General features: G+C 45.0%; 2 protein-coding genes across 2 annotated transcripts; one reads left to right on the plus strand and one right to left on the minus strand.

Moving 5' to 3' along the window:
- Positions 1–312: 312 nt before the first annotated feature.
- On the minus strand, positions 313–4,299 carry LOC100838545 (beta-glucosidase 16). The gene is made up of 13 exons (XM_014896091.2): positions 4,247–4,299; positions 3,953–4,175; positions 3,744–3,810; positions 2,800–2,861; positions 2,623–2,698; positions 2,454–2,528; positions 2,282–2,369; positions 1,897–2,149; positions 1,656–1,771; positions 1,319–1,568; positions 1,127–1,229; positions 930–1,032; positions 313–761 (listed from the first exon to the last, which is right to left on the minus strand). Exons 1-13 carry the CDS (start codon positions 4,282–4,284, stop codon positions 551–553), a joined length of 1,665 nt encoding a protein of 554 aa, XP_014751577.2. The 5' UTR covers positions 4,285–4,299; the 3' UTR covers positions 313–550.
- A 4,896-nt stretch (positions 4,300–9,195) lies between these two features.
- On the plus strand, positions 9,196–17,703 carry LOC100839360 (protein disulfide isomerase pTAC5, chloroplastic). The gene is made up of 6 exons (XM_003580079.4): positions 9,196–9,897; positions 10,759–10,854; positions 10,946–11,038; positions 11,486–11,720; positions 12,303–12,340; positions 17,327–17,703. The coding sequence occupies exons 1-6, from the start codon at positions 9,211–9,213 to the stop codon at positions 17,426–17,428; spliced, it is 1,251 nt and encodes a 416-aa protein (XP_003580127.2). The 5' UTR covers positions 9,196–9,210; the 3' UTR covers positions 17,429–17,703.
- The last annotated feature ends 1,062 nt before the right edge of the window (positions 17,704–18,765 follow it).

Consider the following 18,765-nt stretch of genomic DNA (forward strand, 5'->3'; position numbering starts at 1 on the left):
AAGAATACAACGGCGTACGTCTAGACGGCTACAGGGCATATAGCTTAGCTACACAGAACGAGTGCAGATTGATTCATTTTACTTGTAGGCTGTTACAACTAACCAAAAGCGTTTTGTCTAGTGCTGTAGTGCAGCTGCGAGTTAATGGGTTCAGCCGTGAATTCTTCTTAGGTTCAGACAGCAGACTACCTATATAATGATAGCACCTGCAGATTACTGGCGTCAGCTGAACCCAACGCCTTAATGGCAGCTTCGCTTCATGGCTGTTCAACCGAAGCTCACACCCATACCATGATCTCATGAGAAAAAAGATTAGTTCAAAGCCGTGCCAACTTTTATGTAACGGAGAGAGCAATAAAGAGTATAACTTTGTACAATGTTTCAATTTTGCATTTTCTGCACGACACAATAGAGAAGTGTGGATATGTGATCTATATCTATGGCTATGTGCATGGTAGGGATGGTAGGGATTAGGGAGTACTCTGCTTTCAGCGCAGAGGTAATACCCAAAGTTCAAAAGAAAAAAAAAACGTAAACACACAATCTGGCTTCAGGAATCTGCTTTCAGCGCTTGCACTTGATCATCCACCGGCCCAGCGCCCGCGAGGAAGCCTCTGTACCACTTGGCCGACGTCTTAGGGATCCTCTTCTGCGTCTCAAAATCCACGTGATACAGCCCAAACCTTACGGTGTAACCAAATCCCCACTCGAAGTTGTCAATGAGACTCCACACGAAGTAGCCACGCACGTTTGCTCCTTTCCTGTAAGCACGCCAACAAGTCCGGTATATGCTTGTGTGAGAAAAAAAGAAGTAAAAATCCATATGCACATAACATGCTGCCTATTTCAAAATCATATCCTACTACTCCAGTGTTTGAGTTGTGATGACAGATGCGATGAGTTTTTTGATCGGTTCCAAACCACGTCACCTGACTGCTGAAGAGATGGATGTGAGATAACCCTGCAGGTAGTTGACTCTCCCGACGTCATTGATCAAGTCTTCAACGCTGTTATCGCTCTGTTGCGAGTACCCTGAAAAAAGGTACGAGATCATAGAGAACTGAAGCAAATTAGGCGGGCCCAGGAACTGAAAGTATTCTGAATTTATCTTGTCCTTGCCACTCACCGTTCTCAGTAACATAGACAGGCGTGTTCTCGTATCTCTCATTGACATACTTGACAGCCTGCTCCATGCCTTGTGGAACATCATAATAGCCCTTGAATGCAGTCTGCAAGGTTGATCATCATATTTAACAATGTCACAAAAAGTAAGAAGTTTGTAGGGAAGATAATGACATGATTGAAGCAGTTCCCTTACTGGTTTTCCAATTAGTACGCCGTCTCTTTCACCAGTGGCTAGGACCATCGCGTTCCCCTCGTAAGTCATAATGTTACAGGGAAGGGAGATGCAGTCTCTGGCGTAAATTGCCGTGTACTGGTTTATCCCGATGAAATCCACCTTGTTTTGCATCAACTTCTTCTCCTCTGGGGTGAATTTTGGCAAGTTTGCTGATAGCATCTCACGCATTTCCCTTGGATAATCACCAAAGAATATCGGGTCCAAAAACCTGAAGGGAAAATATATGGCACACAAAATCATGGTACCAATGTTTCAACCCATTTTACTTGCACCAAGAGGTGAAAAGAAGACATACCATTCTACCTCAAAGGACAGCGCTCGTCGTGCTGCCCGGATATCCTCCGTTCTATTCGTCAGCGGCTCATACCACTTCATCGCAACGACGATCCCGATCGAGCCGCCTTGCTTTGCCTAACACACATTCATGCGTCAAAACGGCTGAGACAACAAAGGTGTCACTGCGTTTCAGATCAACCAAACGTGCCAAGAAAGCCGTTCTCTGCGACAGAGCAAGGCGTTCTGTCGTTGATGGTCACCTGGTAATTCTTCTTGTAGTTGTTGACGGCGGCGGCATGGGACAGCAGGATGTTATGAGCCGCGACGTAGGGTTCCCGGCGAGAGTTGCCGCTGTTGCAAGCACCGAACGGCGGGGAGCAGTGGTTGGGAGGGTACTCGCCCAGCAAATAGGCGAACTTGGTGAACAGGTTCGGCTCGTTGAACGTCGTCCAGTACTTGACCCGGTCGCCGAACGCCCTGAAGCACACGTCCGCGTAGTAGTCGAACTCCTCTCTGGCAAAAAAAAAAAAAAATTTAGCTAGTTAGAAGTACAACTTATTTTTTTTTAGGGAAATAGAAGTACAACTTAGAACCGTGGCCAAAGTCACATCACATGGAGCAGAGCAGGTAGAGGAGGAGTTGTACCGGATTCCGGCGCCCAGCCAACTGCCGTACCGGGTCTCCATTTCGTGCGGCACGTCAAAGTGATTCAGTGTCACAAATGGCTCTATCCCTGCTTAATTAGGCTTTGTCTTAGCGTCTTATTTGAAGATTAGGGTGGGATTTACTTCAGAGTTGTGGCGTGTGAAACTACTACCTTTCTGCAGGAGCGCGGCGATGAGGCGATCGTAGAAAGCTATTCCGGCTGAATTAACGCCTCCAAGCCGCCCCCCTGAGAAAATTCGACGATATTTAGTCAAGGACCCGAACGGTGGCCGAGCGGCAAATAACCCGACACATGTGTGTATTGTTCTTCTTGGCCATACGTGGTAGAATTCTCGACCATGAAATTGAGAATCTGTACGAGTTGACGCCCAGATTATGCATGATCTCCACATCTTCCTGTAGAAAGCAGTGACAGCATTACATGGGCGGGCCGCAATTAAGATGCATCACATGCATTGCAATTTCTTGTGATTGTCTGTTTGCTAGTAATTCTGTACCATGTACCGGTGGTAGTGATCGTCCGCTACGTCCCCATTCCGTCCATCCCTTATTCCTCCAGCTGTGGAGAATCAAATCTTTTTGTGACAATATCAGGAGTTTAAACTTATAAGATAGACATGCGCATCTGGTCGCGGACTGTCTTTTTCTTTGTTTTTCTTAAGAACGTGCAGGGGAACTGCATGTGAGAGAATTGCTCTGTCTCGTTTTACTTGGACAGAATCGCAGCAATTAGACTGATTATATTTCATAAAGTGCAAGGATAAAGCCGTTAAGTTTGAGGAGAATAGTACAATGCAATCATACGATATAGAGAAAAGGATAAGAACAATTCCGTGACCACTCCCGCAATCATTAGCGGAAGGTTGTTGTGGTTTGTGGAGACTAGTAAGATCGACATGGACAACTCAAATAACCAAAATCCCCTTGGGGAAAAGAAATTATAACTCAAAATCTCTCTCTTTTCCTTGTCAGTAAGTTAAACCCAGCTGCATCCACGACGATGAAATGGGTCCCCGGTGCCAGCCTCTGAATCTTTTGTATTGTTCGGCATCGGGATCTCACTGCTCAGCGGTAATATTAAAGGCATGCAGCACTTAATCTCTAACGCTAACTTCTTTTGGACCCCGGTCTTAGCTGTAGTAGGTAGGAAATGGTTTTATGTCTCTATCGACTATCATGCTGATAATTTGGCAACAGTAAACTAATCCAGATGCATGATCCGCGTACATGGTACGAAAAAAATTACCGGATCATCTACTTCAAATTTCATCAACGACCTGAATTGCTATTTATGGAACTACAACCATCTCTCTGTTTCACGGAGCAGGGAGGAAAGAATAACTCGGTTTCAGACTTCCAGCTCTATCCTAACCAGAGACGGGGAATCGATCAGAGTAAGCCAATGAACCAGGAAATTCATGGGGTTTGTAGGATCACTTACGCCGGGTGTGGGTGAAGACATCCCAGTTGTTGAGGCTCTTGTTGTCCTCCAGGTACGCGCCCTCAATCTGGAAAAGCAGAAATCAAATCAAGATGCGTTGCAGGCAGCAGTAACTTGTAATTGCCCTCCTCTGTCTGAAACTCTGAATGCCTGAACTGTCCCCAACAAAGAGACACAACAAGACGCCGAAGCCGAGCTCCATCACCGACCTGGTAAGCGGACGTCGCGGCGCCGAAGAGGAACCCCGGCGGGAACTCGTCGCGGCCGAGCCCCCGCGCGGACGGCGCCGCCGCGAGGATCGCCAGCAAGACGGCGCATATGCCCGTCGCCGCGGCCATCTGACTGAGTCCTTCCTCTCTGCCCAGCAGGGTCACCTCCAGACGGGGATAGTGGTGCCTCTTGGTTCCCGATCGACCGCCTTCAGCTGCGGGGCTTTAGCACCACAATTATTTAAAGGCGCGAGCGTAAAGAAGTACTGTACGAAGTACAGAGTACAGACGTACGTAACGGACAGTAGGCTGTAGGGCAGAGTACAGAGCATTGCGTCGACGAGTGTTGTCGCTTAGGTCCTTTCAGAGCATAGGAATCAAACGTTTTAGATGCCAAAGCGGTGAGAGGCGACGGTGTTTGTGATCTCGCTCGATCCATCACGCTGGCCTAAAAAAAAGGACTATGGGCTATGGCCTATTGGGACGCACCGACGTTGAAGCTGACTGTAGGCCTAAAGAAAGTGTACTCGCCGATCTTATTAAAACGCACTTGTGTTTTGAGGTTGGTGAGAAGATGGACAGATTAAAGAGGAAGGGCTGCTTTGACTACGTGACAGCTACTTTGAACAGAAGGGCCAAGTATTGTAAAATTATTGTCTGGACCTGTTCCCCACTCGTACCAAAATTTGCATACTAATAAGTCCTATACATTCCACTAAAAAAAAGTCCTATATATACATTAACAAGAAAACCTTTAATATGCTTGAATTTACAAGAGAACCGTCTCACTCAATTTATTTTCCTTTAGGTCCGCCTTGCTCACAAGCTACCTAGATCTCACTCAATGTCATCTTGGGGCCTCTTTGAGTTACTATACCATGTACACAGACTGTACGTGAGGACAAACGGTTTTTCAACAAAAATATCCGTGGAAGTTAAAATTTTCGTTACCGCAAAATTCTTTTAACTAAAGAGAATCTTGCTAAGCGGAATTGGAAAGGGAGTTTAAAGTGTTGCTTTGTGACTCCGATGAAACTAAACAGCACATCTTTCTCTCAAGTGTCCTTTAGCGCGCGTGGTGTGACGCATCATTTATATTTCTATTAATTTGCCTTCACCGACTTAGATTACTAATTTATTTGGCAACTGTCTTAATTGGTTAGATAAAAAGATTAAGTCTCATATTTGAATGGGAGTTTCGGATTTCTGTTGAGCTATTTGGAACTGCAGAAATAATGTTGTTTTTAATAAAACCCCACATTTTTTGCAGGCCGTTTTCAGGGCTATCCATTGGATCCAACTGTGGACTTTTCTGCTTTCTGCGTATCTGCAGGAGCCTTTGGTTACTGGATGCAACCGATTGGAGATGGTTGATGGGATATCTTCAATCGGGCCGGCTGTCGGTGTACTAGATATCTAGATGCATAATTTCTTCTTGTTTGAGCTATTTTGTTGGCTTATATATCTTTCTATCGACTATCGTTGATCAGTGAATTGTATAACTTTTAATCATTTTGCAATAAAAATGGCTGTGTGTATCAATTGATGCAGATGCCAGGAATCGTTTCCCTTTTCCAAAAAAAAATGACCAAAACACCAGATTGGTGATTTTCATTATAAATTATGCAAAGCCACCGCATTGAAAGATTAAAAAAACCACCAGCACGAGGACATGTCTTTGCAAATACTCCGTAACACTAAACATGATTTGAGTTGTAATGGTATATTAATTGGACCCGCCACGTATATATTGGCACATACCGGTCGGTTTATTCGAGGTACGGGCGAGAGGTCCCGTGACTCTTGGCCGGGCCACCGGGCAGGCTTGCTTGTTTGCTCGGGTAAGATTCTCGTGGTGCACGTGAAAAGGACATGTGAAGGGGATTACAGAAGGTTGAGAGGATTTAGTCACGAAACGTATTCAATTTCAAAAAAAAAGTTTATGGAGAAGGATAATCAGATGTGTACTGCAAATAATTGTGGCTTGGCTGGCTAAACTATGTCCATTCCCCTAAAAAATAATCTCAACTTGGCCGGAAATCGAGTCCTTGTCTCCCTGATGGCTCCACCTCCTAGCTACTCCCTAAGTTAGCTAGCTCCTCCGACGCGCTATCCGTGGTAGGAGCAAGAATCCAGGATCATCGGCGAGCCGGCCACCAACCACTGGAACAAACCGTCGAAGCGGCGGATTGCGATCTCAACATCGCCGCATACGGCCGTTCATGATGTGGACTGGGGCACGATTTTTCTGTCTCAGAAAGAAGAGAGAGGTGAGATTTTGTTCCGTAGCCGTGTCGAGCTTCCAGGTGCACGTACGTCTGCAAAATGAATTTCATTCTTTTTTATTCTCCGTCCAACAAAAAACGTTTCAACTTTGACGTCCAACAAAATATGTCGACAAAATTTAAATGCATCTATGCAACTGAGTCATGTATAGATACGTCTAAAGAGGGACCGTCAGAGCAAGTAGCCCCCGCATCGCTCAGCTCAGGGCGACATGGGCGCGATCACCACCGCCTAGCAACAGCTCGTCCCCTTCCTCTCTCCCCCTCGCCGCCGCCGGCAGTCATCGCCGGGCAAAGCCTGGGCGGGGGAGACGGCGGCGGGGCTGTTTTTCTTCGTGCGTTTTGCCCGGGTCATCATGGCGGCGGCGGTTCCTGTGCTCGCGTCGCTGTGGAGGCGCCTCCGGCCAGATCCGGCGGGCTCTCCCTAGCCACCGGCCATATCCGGCCGGCTACCTCGCGGATCCGATGTTCCTCATCGTTCCCCGGTGGTTGGTGGTGGTGGTTCGAGCTTCCCGGTGACGTGCAGGCCATGGCGGCGGGTGGGCCGGATGGCCGGCTTCGGCTCGGGCTTTGCCTGGCCCTGTGCTTCCCAACACAAGTAGTCCCCCGGTCTTCTTCGCGACGGACGGCCAGATCCGCCACGTCCTGGTATTTCGGCAAGCGGCGGTGCTGTCGGCACATCTATTGTAACTCCTTTCTTCCGCTTGTTGTGCTGCTGCTACGTGCTTTGTTGTCTTTGGGTGTGGGTCGTGATCTGTTCATGAGATCGGAGCACGATTCATTGCAGGATGCATGCTTTGGGTGAAAACTTGCAGGACCGTTCTCTGCCGATGATGGCGGCACCATTGGTGTCGTTTCCCTCGTTGGAGGCTTCATCGAAGAGCTGCATCTTGCCGCATCACTATTTAGAGGTCCCAGGTGAAAACCTAAGATTTGATTGTTGTCAGATCGGGCGACGACGACGTTCCAACGTCGTTATCCTTCTTGAAGGCGTTGCTTTGGAGACTCTAACGCTTGTTGTCTCTGGTTGCGTGCATGCTCACTCGGAGTGTTTCGTCTAGGGTTTGTTGGAGGTTGGGTGGTTCTTGTGTCGCCTAGGCTATTGGTTGTGTCCGGCGCGAGCGTGTGTTTCTTATCCTTTGGTGTGGTCTCGGCATGTGATGTCTTTCGCTTCACTCTCGGCACATAGGTGTCGTGTTGTATTCTTGGTGGTGTGTGGTCCTTCGGCTTAGCCGATGGCAACCGGAGGTATGACTCGGTTGTGAGATGCCCTTCGACTTCATCTGCGACACATCAGTGTCGCGGTGGGTCTCGGTGGCGCACGGCCCTTCGACTCTGCCGGCTACGTGGTGTCGTGGTGCGGCGTCGACTGTGTGCTTCCTTTCGGCTACGGCGAGGACACAGTGTCTAGGTGGGCTCGGCAGATCGATGCCTTTCGACTCCATCGACGGTGCTCTTTATTGTGCATTTCTTTCGCCGTTGGCATGTTTCAACAGTTTAGGCTTTTCTTTGTTGTGTTTCTTTTGGCAAATGATGCCGTTGTACTTGTTGTATCCGATTCTTTTATTTAATTGAAATGTTGTGCAGGCTGGCTTTTGCCCGCCGTAGTCTCCGTAAAAAAATACAGATACATCCAAATTTTAACAAACTTGAGACATCTTTTGTTGGACGGAGGAAGTACTCGATATGCCTATTAAAGTCACTTAATATGGGACGGAAGGAATACAAAACTACAAGATGGTACCATGCAAAAAGACATATATGACCAACGATGATTATATGCTCACCACCTAAACCGGAACATATAATGTCTCCGATAAGCAACTCCAACCTTATCGTGCTAGCTAGCATTCGCTCTCGCTCTGTCTTGTCAGCCAGCTGATTATCAAAAACATATCATTCAGTCAACAAATTGCATTTACCCCGTAGCAAATTTATCGGATGTCGGGAGGGATCTGCAGATAACATCTTTTTATTCTTTTCCCGAAGAGGATACATTCTCATTTTCAAGAAAGAAGAAGATAGGAGACATCGGCACTTCACCGGCCAAGGGTGACAAAGTATGGGCAGCCGTTAACATCAGCTAGATTTCAAGATGACCGCGAGAGCCGGAGAAGAGAACGCATCGCCGAGTCGTGGTGCGTGCGTGCCAACCTAAAAGATACGTCGAGTAGCTTTCGCGACACGGCTAACACATGGTCAAGTATTGACATCGATCCAACGTGTGCTATTTTAGTCCTTCTCATCCCTGTAATCGATAGATATCCGTGTGCGGTGGAAAGATTCAGGTAGCCAAAGCTCATCTATTCGTTTTGCACCATTCAGTCAAGCATTTCTTCTTCGGGTGGTGGAGACTGGAGAATGAAGGTATTGAATTAAAGCACGGTACATCAAACAAGCTGATTAGAGTTCCTTCCATCCTCAGGTGTGGCGATGTGCAGTGTAGCTTTAGTGCTGATTAGGCTAGCCTGCGCGTTATGCTGGAAGTTATTGCTAGTTTTTTTCCTGTTTCAGATACCTCTTCCCTTTGTTTTGTTTCATCTTTTTTCTCTTTTGATTTGGCACTTTGTAGACATTGGGGCGGTTTCTGGAAATCGGTGGGGGTGCCCACTGGGTCAGAAAAAACATCAAACAAGCTGCGTGTCTCGCAAAAAAAAGATCAAACAAGCTGTGTAACAAGAGTAGGAAACGACCACACTGCATCTCCCAAATATAACCACGAATCGTTTGAGTCAATGGAGGCTATGTACCTTTGCTGCTTTTTTTTTTTCTTTTTGAGCGAAATGTACGTTGCTGCTGTGACAGAGCCGTTCTTTCTCTTTTTTTTGGTAAACACTATGGGCTGGTTCAGAGAAGCTTAAGAAGTGCGAGGTCAAGCCCATGGCCTCTGTTCATTGTAGGCTTCTAATGGGCCACAATACAAGCCCAAACTTAATTCCGCTCGGGCCGCTGAACACCACACCTCGCGGTACCATGCTGGAGTGTGCCGGAAATATCAACCGCCAAACGGAGAGACATATCCACTGGCCAGCGCCCAGCGGCCACCGTCAATCTCCCCTCGCTCCCCGCCACTTCCCCGGCCGCCACGCGCGCAAGCTCGCCGTCTCCACGACCATGATCGCCACCGCTACCTTCTTCCCGTTCGCCTCCTCCTTCCACCGCCCGCGCCTCAGGCCCTGCAGCCCGCCGCGCGGCCGCGCCGTGGTCCTCCTGCCGCCGCCCCGGTCCGCCGCCTCCTCTTCTTCTGCCTCCTCCTCCTCGTCCTGGGAGGAGCGCGAGGAAGCGCGGTGGCTCCGCGAGGAGCAACGGTGGCTGCGGGAGGAGCAGCGCTGGCTCCGCGAGGAGTCCCGCTGGCGCGCCGAGCGCGACGCCCTCCTCTCCGAGATCGCCGCGCTCCATCTGCGCCTCCGCGCGCTCGAGCCCGCCGCCGTAGAAGACTCGGTGTCCGCCGTCCCGTTTCCTCCGCCCACGCCCACGCCCACGCCCACGCCCAAGGCGCGCGTGGCTCCTGTTCCGCCGCCCAAGCCGGCCGCGCCGGTGGAGGTGAGGAAGGAGGTGGTGGTGGAGGAGAAGCCAAAGGCGAAAGCGGGGAGCAGCGGCAGCGGCAAGAGGAGGGCTCTGAGGGTAGGGAGCGAAGGGGAGGAAGTGCGCGCGATGCAGGTGAGCGTTGTCGCGCACCTCTCGTTTTGGCTAGGATTCGCCATGCATGACCTGTGTCTGAGCTCAAAGTGACTAACTGATAACGGATACGCGGAGGGAGTCCATATATGAGAAAGCTCTGATTCGCAAAAAAGAAAAAGGGTCCGTATATGCGGGAGCTGTGTTGGCATTTCGCAATGCTCTGTTTCCACATTTCTTTCTATTCATTGCCTATGCTCATTGCAGCTTCTGCAATCTGACGATGCTCTAAAAGTGCCCATGAATATTTTATTTCTACTTATTATTGCAACTTTTGCAATCTGCTGATAATAGCTATACATCGCTAGGAAGTGGCTGTAAAAGTGCCCGTGATTCATACTCCCTCTCTATTCCAGATTATAAGATGCGGATGTTCTAATTTTGTCCCAAGTCAAATATCTTAAAGTTTGACAAAAATTTATACTCCCTCCATCTAACAAAAGATGTCTCAACTTTGACTAAATTTGAATGCATCTATATACTAAGTCATGTCTAGATACATCCAAATTTTAACAAACTTGAGACATCTTTTGTCGAACGGAGGGAGTAGAACAATTATCAAAATCTACAATTCTAAATTAGTTTTATTAAATCCTCATGATATATATCTTCCTATGTACTTATTTGATATTTTAGGTATTACTATATTTTTTCTATAACCTTGGTCAAATTTTAAAAGTTTGATTTTAAGACAAAGCTAGAGTATCTCAGAATTTCAAAAGGAGGGAGCATTTTTCAGCCGTAAATTACTAATTAGTCCTTAGCATTTCATGGGACTTCCACAGTTTCTTTTTATACAGAGTAATCAGTAGTAAAAATCCAAGTGCACTGTACCTCACGCAGGAAGCTTTGGAGAAGCTTGGTTATTATTCGGGTGAAGAGGACACGGAGTTCTCCAGTTTTTCAACTGGCACAGAACGAGCTGTGAAGACCTGGCAGGTCACTGCCTCTTCATTGCTTCACTGGTTGAAAACGAATATATACTCGTGCTAAGTGAGTATAAGCATGTGTGTTGCACTTCATGTTACAGGCGTCGATAGGGACTTCTGAGGATGGATTGATGACATCGGAGCTGCTTGAGATGTTATTTACAGGACAGACCGTGGACGATCTGAAAACAAAAGTAAGTTTATCTACGGATCTTATATTCTGTAGAAAACTATAGTTAGCAAAAATGATAATATTAAGCAATTTAACTGTTATTCTCTCATAATAATGGTGTCCACACTGTGTTTACATATCTTGCTAGAAGTAAACCATGTTTGGAGCCAGTTGATAATTTGTGCATTTACCCAAGATTTACATAGGAAAAGTGCATTCATATGTTCGATGGGCCTTTGTTGTATTAAATATGGAAGACTATGTATCAAGTATACCAAAAACTACTTAGGCAAATGATATTTCGTACTTTTTACCAATACGCAATTGTCTTTACTTTTAATCAAGTGACAAGAGTGTTTTAGTACCGTGCTTATGACAAAATGACACCTTTTTTGGAAGGATGACACATTGACACCTGATGCATATATATATATATATATCTGATATTATGTTTATATTTTGCTTCTAGGCAGGCCTAAACGGAGCAATTGTCCCTCCTGTAACAGGAATTTCAGAGATTCAACAAACTGCGGTAAGAGAAAATGGTATCTCAGTGTCTGAACACAAAGTGTATCTTCTTGGTGAAAACAGGTGGGAAGATCCATCCAGGCTGACAAAAAAGAATAAACCAATCAGTGGTGCTACTACTGCATCAACAAAGCAGTGCATCACTTGTCGAGGTGAAGGACGCCTCCTGTGCCTAGGTACTGAAGTCACTGCTTCACGCACTTATGTTTTTAGAAGTACGGAGTACATATTTACCTATCTACAAGGAGAAGATAGTATAATTTGTAATCTTGCATCCTCAGAAACTTGAAACCAGGGTGTACAAACATGAAATATTACCAAGTTAGATATGTGTGCGCGGAATTTCTCAAGCAGATATATTTCATCAAATTGGCATTCTAGCTAAGTGTACTAGAATTTATTACCCACTCCGTACTGAAATAAGTGATGTAGATTTGTATAGATTCTTACACAAATCCACGCCACTTATTTTGGGACGGAGGGAGTATAATTTTTCCCAATGCATCTCAGTCCACATAGGTATCTCAATCCCAATCTCCGATGTACCACAAGTTCCACAATTCATCTAAATCCCTATCTCGGATGTACCACAATTCATCTAAATCCCAATCTCTGATGTACCACAAGTCACTGTCATTGGTTTGATAGTTTCGACTTATGTATTATATGGTTAAGCTTCTGCGATGCATTGTAAATGAGCTGCAACACTTCATCTCCCACAGTGTGACTATTGATTCGACCATTCTTCCTTCCTGCAGAATGCGATGGAACAGGTGAACCCAACATCGAACCACAGGTATGCTAGAGTTCCGGTTGCAAAAGTGTAACATTGTTGAATAGTTGTTGCTGGACAGTTAGTGGGCTGTGTATTTGGCCCATGTGGCCCATATACCTTTCCCTGTACTACTACATATACATACATATATATATATATATATATATATATATATATATATATATATATATATATATATATATATCTCCCACTGAGGGAACCCTAGAGGTGTGAGAGAATAGAAGGTTAGCCCCCATCTCTTGTACTTCATGGTATCAGAGCTTGTGGAGACAGAGGTGGTGGTGCTGCTGGTGAAGATTACCGCCATGGAGTGACTAGATCTGTTGCAAGGGGTGGCAGATCTGGGCGTCCTGCTTCAAGGAGTGACTAGTTCTGCACAGACAGAAGGGGTACAGAAACTTGAGTTGCCACCAAATGAAGTGAAGTTGGAAGGGGTAAACAACTACCTTGCTGGTCAAGGAGAGGATTGCTTCTGTTGAAGATGAAGGCCCTGGAGGGATATGTTCTGGGCGAGGTTAGTGAACCTGAAGACAAGAAAGGGGGTGAATGGAAGAAGTAGAGCACTACAGATTCGGGTATTCTTGCGTGGCTCCTGAATTCTTTAACCCCATTTGTGGCTGCGTCGGTTGAAGCTCTTACAACTGCTCGTGAGGTGTGGGATGCTCTGTCCCAGATGTACTCAGGCAAAGGAAATGTGATGCTTGTTTCTCAGCTTGAAGATAAGGTTCATGACCTAACTCAGGGCGAGAGGATGGTGATGACTTATGTGGGAGAGTTGAAGCAAGTGTGGGCTGATCTTGATTTTTTAAATCCTCTGGTATTAGCTCATCCTGAATGTGTGGTGGCAGCAAAGAAGTGGATTGAAGGCAAGCGAGTTCTGAAATTTTTGAAGGGATTAAATTCAGAATTTGAAAATAGAAGAGCATCCTTGATGCAGAATCATGCACAATTACCATCACTTGAGGAAGCTATTGCAGCCATTGCTCAAGAGGAAACAAGGTTGAAGAGCACTGGAAAAGGAGAATCTGCCCCTAGACCCACATACTTTGTGTCTGAGAAATCCGAAACTAGAGCTGTTACAATTGTGGGCTGCAAGGGCATCTTAGTTGGCAATGTCCTGCTCCACCACGTCAAGTCAGGGGAGGTTATAGAGGAGGCAGACCAGGCAGAGGTGGTTACAGAGGTGTTAGAGGACGAACAGGGGGCCTGATACAATCAGAATTACAACTAGAATCAGAATTTTTCACAAGGGGGAAATAGAGCAAACATGACTGTTGAAGACCAGGGAGGACAATCAAATGCATCTCAAGGCGAAGCAAAGAAAAATGAGAAGCAGGAGGAGAGTTCCTTCGGTCAGTTTGCCCATTTTGTCTACACCAATGAAGGTAATTCTGAAAATGTCTCTTTCACCACTCACCAGCTTGAATCTGAGTGGGTTTTGGATTCAGGTGCCTCTAAGCATGTTACTGGTAACATTAGAGAATTTGAAACATATAACCAGTATTCTCTTAATTGTCAACAAACCATGCATACTGCGGATGGAACTGCTCAACCAGTAAAAGGTGTTGGAACTGTGAAATGTTCTCCAGGCATACAACTAGCTACTGTGTTACATGTACCTGCTTTTCCAGTTAACTTAATATCCCTGAGCAGTCTTATTGATCAAATTGATTGTTCTGTCACTCTTAACAAGAAAGGATGTTTGATTCAGGAGGGGGAAACTGGCAGGAAGATTGGGGAAGGAATCAGACGTAGGGGGCTATGGTACCTAGACCGAGAGAAGAATGGAGGGCAAGAATCATCATTGATACTTGCAGCGGTCCAGGGTGATAAAGAGACAATGGCGATGATTCACCATTGTCGAATGCGACATGTTTCTTTTGATAAAATGAACAAAGTTTATCCTGCTGTAATGAGTAAGGTAGATTTGAGTAAACTAAAGTGTGATGCGTGCGATTATGCAAAACACACTAGAACCTCTTATGTGAGCAGAGGACTCAGGAATATAACTCCTTTTATGTTGGTGCATTCTGATGTTTGGACATGTCCTGTTCTGTCCATTGACGGAATGAGGTATTTTGTGACTTTCATCGATTGCTATACTCGTATGACTTGGATATATCTCTTGCGTCACAAGGATGAAGTGTTTGAATGCTTCCAAAACTTTTATGCATATGTGAGTACTCAATTCAAGGTGCAGGTACAGATGCTTAGAACTGATAATGGGACTGAATATGTGAACAAGAGGTTTGAATCATTCCTGTCAGAAAAGGGCATTATGCATCAGACCTCCTGCCCTGATACTCCTCAAAATGGTGTGGCTGAAAGGAAAAATCATCACATTTTAGAGGTAACTCGCTCTCTCATGTATAAGATGAATGTTCCAAAAATTTTGTGGGGAGAAGCTGTTCTAACTGCTACTTTCCTTATTAATCGCACGCCATCTCGAATTCTGAATATGAAATCCCCATGTGAGCTCTTGTTTGGTGAAAACAAGTTTCCTGTTGCTCCCAAGGTGTTTGGTTGCACTTGCTTCGTCCGGGATCACCGCCCTTCAGTGAATAAGCTTGACCCAAGAGCAGTAAAGTGCATTTTTATAGGCTATCCGTCTGGGCAGCAAGGGTATAAGTGTTGGAATCCAGCCGAGAGAAGGACTTTTGTCAGCATAGATGTTACCTTTCGTGAAGCCGAGCCTTTCTATGGGGAACCAACATATTTGAGTGTGTTATTTGAAGGTCTTGATCATCAAGTGTGTTTGCCTAATGCTCAAGAGAGGGAGAATGTGAGTCAATCAGGTGCTCAAGCTCAAGCTCAACCTCAACCTGTATTAATTGGTTCCATCCCTATTTCTGTTCCTTGTCCACCGGCTTTAGAATCTGAACATCGCATGATTGCTCAACAACAAAGGGATCAAGAGGGTGAGAGGCCATTACGGGTTTACTCACGGAGGAGGAAAATAGATGTAAATGAGGCAAAAGGGGAGCAAGCTGAACAGGGGGAGAATGATATTCAGGTGCAAGGGGAGCCACATGTGCATGAGGAACATTCATCTGGAGATAGCACGTCAGATGCTTCGGATGTGCAATCTGATGCTAGCAAAGAATCTATAGACTGGCCAATTGCTTTGAGGAAATGGAGACGAGCGGCTGCATCAAAACCTGTGAACAGATATGGCTTTGAACAAAACATAGCTAACTATTTGTCATATGATGGACTCTCATCCTCATACAAGGCATCTATAGCATCACTTCAAAGTGTTTCTGTACCAACTAATTGGAAGATAGCAAAACAAGACCCAAAATGGTGTGAGGCCATGAGAGAAGAATTGGAAGCACTGAAGAAGAATCAAACTTGGGAGATGACTGAACTTCCAGCAGGGAAGAAAACTGTTGGGTGCAAGTGGGTTTTTACAGTCAAACAAAGTCCAGAAGGAAAGATAGAGAGATATAAGGCACGATTGGTTGCAAGGGGATATAGTCAGACATATGGAATTGACTATGATGAGACGTTTGCTCCCGTGGCAGCAAACTTTGGATGGCCTCTCCATCAGTTGGATGTGAAGAATGCTTTTCTGCATGGAGATCTTCAGGAGGAGGTATACATGGAGGTACCACCAGGAATGGCTGCAGCTGGAAATGAAGGAAAAGTATGTAGACTGAAGAAATCTCTTTATGGATTGAAACAATCTCTAGAGCTTGGTTTGATAGATTCAGATGTGCCGTTTGTGACATAGGGTATAGACAGTGTAATGGAGACCACACTGTGTTCTATAGGCATTCAAACAAGAAGATCACCATCTTGGCGGTTTATGTGGATGATATTATAATTACAGGTGATGATGAGGCAGAAATAGTCGAGTTGAAAAAATGTTTGAGAAATGCCTTTGAAGTAAAAGATCTTGGACAACTAAAGTACTTTCTTGACATTGAGATAGCTCGATGAGGAAGGGAATTGTTTTGTCTCAACGCAAGTATATTCTGGATCTCCTAGATGAAACAGGAATGACACAATGTCATGCAGCTGCAACCCCCATAGACCAGAATAATAAGATAACTGCGAAGACTGGTGAACTAGTTGACAAAGAAAGATATCAGAAGTTGGTGGGAAAACTTTTGTATCTTTGCCATACTAGACCTGATATTGCATATGCAGTAAGCATTGTCAGCAGATATATGTAGGACCCTAGAACGGGTCATTTGGATGCTGTGTATAGAATTTTGAGATATCTAAAAGGAAGCCCGGGAAAGGGATTGTGGTTTAGGAGCAATGGTCATCTTGAGATTGATGGATACAGCGACGCAGATTGGGGAAGCTGTCTTGATGATAGGAGGTCAACTTCTGGGTATTGTGTATTTGTGGGAGGAAATCTTGTGTCATGGAGAAGCAAGAAACAGTCTATTGTATCAAAATCTATAGCAGAGGCAGAGTACCGAGCTATGTCACAAGGTCTGAGTGACATGTTATGGGTAAGGCATCTTTTAGGAGAGTTAAAGGTACTAAGGGAAGGCTGTCTAAATGTCTGGTGTGATAATAAGTCAGCCATATGCATAGCAAATAATCCAGTTCAGCACAACCGAACCAAACATGTGGAGATTGACAGATTTTTCATCAAAGAAAAATTGGATGCAAGAATTATTCAGATTGGATATGTAAGTACTGGACGACAGATTGCGGACTGCTTAACAAAGGGGTTGGGAGCTAAGGAATGCAAGTTGGCATGTGACAAGATGGAAATGATAGACATCTATGATCCATCTTGAGGGGGAGTGTTGAATAGTTGTTGCTGGACAGTTAGTGGGCTGTGTAGTTGGCCCATGTGGCCCATATACCTTTCCCTGTACTAATATATATATATCCCACTGAGGAAACCCTAGAGGTGTGAAAGAATAGAAGTTAGCCCCGTCTCTTGTACTTCAAACATATTATAATTAAACCTCGCTCTTTCGTCTCTGACATGCGTTTGATTGTTAAATTCTTAAAATGCAGTTCTTGGAGTGGGTTGGCGAAGATACTAAGTGCCCATACTGTGAAGGCCTTGGCTACACTGTATGTGATGTCTGTGCAGGGAGTAAAACAGTGCAAAGTTAGAGCAACCTTCAGCCTTATTTACGAACATCTATAGCAGTTCATATCGATGATAGCTAACTATTCCAGTTTTACCGTGATATTTGTTGAATATGTATTCACATTGCCAGTGTTACTGGCTTGCCATCCAAACAGAAAGTAGATGCTTAGAGATTAGAGGCAATACTGTACAATAGGAGATGAAAAAACAATAACAAAGAAAATGGTTGCTTTTCAACTCAAACTTGTAAAATTGGCATACTGTTAATGTTTTCACAAGTCAAATTTCTCTTTACATCTGTTGGCGCGTATCTTCTGTAAGGCTATGTTAGCTGGTGGCCTTTCCTACTTGGAGTATTTACATTTTAACAAATGGAAAACCTGCATTAAAGATAGTAGCTGTTATGCTTGTACATAAGTACGGAAGTCATTCAAACTGCTACCGTGGAAGTGAGCATAATCTACGCCGTAAGTTTTTCTAAATGCGGTACTTGGTAGAAATAAATGGGAGATTAAGTGTAAGTCTCCGTAATGCTTCCTTCTTTGATTAGCATGAGTGCATATAAAAGTATTCCTTTTGTTGCCAGCAGTGACAAAGAATTGACATTGCATATTTCGAGTTAACCGAGCTATCACAAGTGTTGTTTTTGTTCGAGAAAATGCTAAAATGAATATACGTTGTTTGACTTCTACCTAACAGAAATTGTTGTTCTGAACATATCCTGCCCATTGAGTTGAAAAACAGCTGTCTTCCTGACAAATAATTTCCTAAGAAACAGATAACACCTATCAATTCTAACCAGAGTAAGATTTCCTTTTCCATTCTCCTTTTCCTTCTGAAAAAATGGGTACAGGAACGTAGAACAAACCAAATTAGGGCTTTAAAACCGAGCAGGAACAAAACTTTGGACAAAGCAATACATGGTTCTAACAAGAGAGATGGGAATACCCCTTACAAACTCTGGACAAAGCAATGTTTCTTTTTTTTCTTCTAGAATGCAACCCAGCGGGTGCATCATCGATTAAAGAGGAGAAGCCATAAGGCTACTACAATGCCGGATCAGCAAAAACAACGCCAACTAGTGGCAAAAGAAAGATCCACACCCACATCCTAGCTAGTTAGGCCCTACAACTGCACAGGTAAGCAACATTGGAAGAATTGAGTCATGTCTATGCAAGCAGATCCAAACCTGCCAAGGATAGGTGAGGGGACGTCGCCATCTCCAGTGCCGATGCGCATATTTACATGTGGTTGAATGACTATATGCACATTACAAATGATTGTATGCACATTACATATGTCGCCATCTCCATTGCATCTAAACTGATTACTGATGCACTGGACCTGGTCTCCACTCCTG

Source organism: Brachypodium distachyon, chromosome 5 (assembly GCF_000005505.3).
Source record: "Brachypodium distachyon strain Bd21 chromosome 5, Brachypodium_distachyon_v3.0, whole genome shotgun sequence".
Taxonomy (NCBI): Eukaryota; Viridiplantae; Streptophyta; class Magnoliopsida; order Poales; family Poaceae; genus Brachypodium; species Brachypodium distachyon.

What these genes read in the sequence shown, in the direction of transcription:
- LOC100838545 (XM_014896091.2), bottom strand. Translation starts at nt 4,284, where the DNA reads ATGCTCTGTACTCTGCCCTACAGCCTACTGTCCGTTAC. An exon ending in TACAGCCTACTGTCCGTTAC is followed by an intron (nt 4,176 to 4,246) that starts GTACGTCTGTAC and finishes GTGGTGCTAAAG; the next exon opens with CCCCGCAGCTGAAGGCGGTC. An exon ending in CCGCGACGTCCGCTTACCAG is followed by an intron (nt 3,811 to 3,952) that starts GTCGGTGATGGA and finishes CTGCTTTTCCAG; the next exon opens with ATTGAGGGCGCGTACCTGGA.
- LOC100839360 (XM_003580079.4), top strand. Translation starts at nt 9,211, where the DNA reads ATGCTGGAGTGTGCCGGAAATATCAACCGCCAAACGGAGAGACATATC. An exon ending in AGGAAGTGCGCGCGATGCAG is followed by an intron (nt 9,898 to 10,758) that starts GTGAGCGTTGTC and finishes TACCTCACGCAG; the next exon opens with GAAGCTTTGGAGAAGCTTGG. An exon ending in AACCCAACATCGAACCACAG is followed by an intron (nt 12,341 to 17,326) that starts GTATGCTAGAGT and finishes CTTAAAATGCAG; the next exon opens with TTCTTGGAGTGGGTTGGCGA.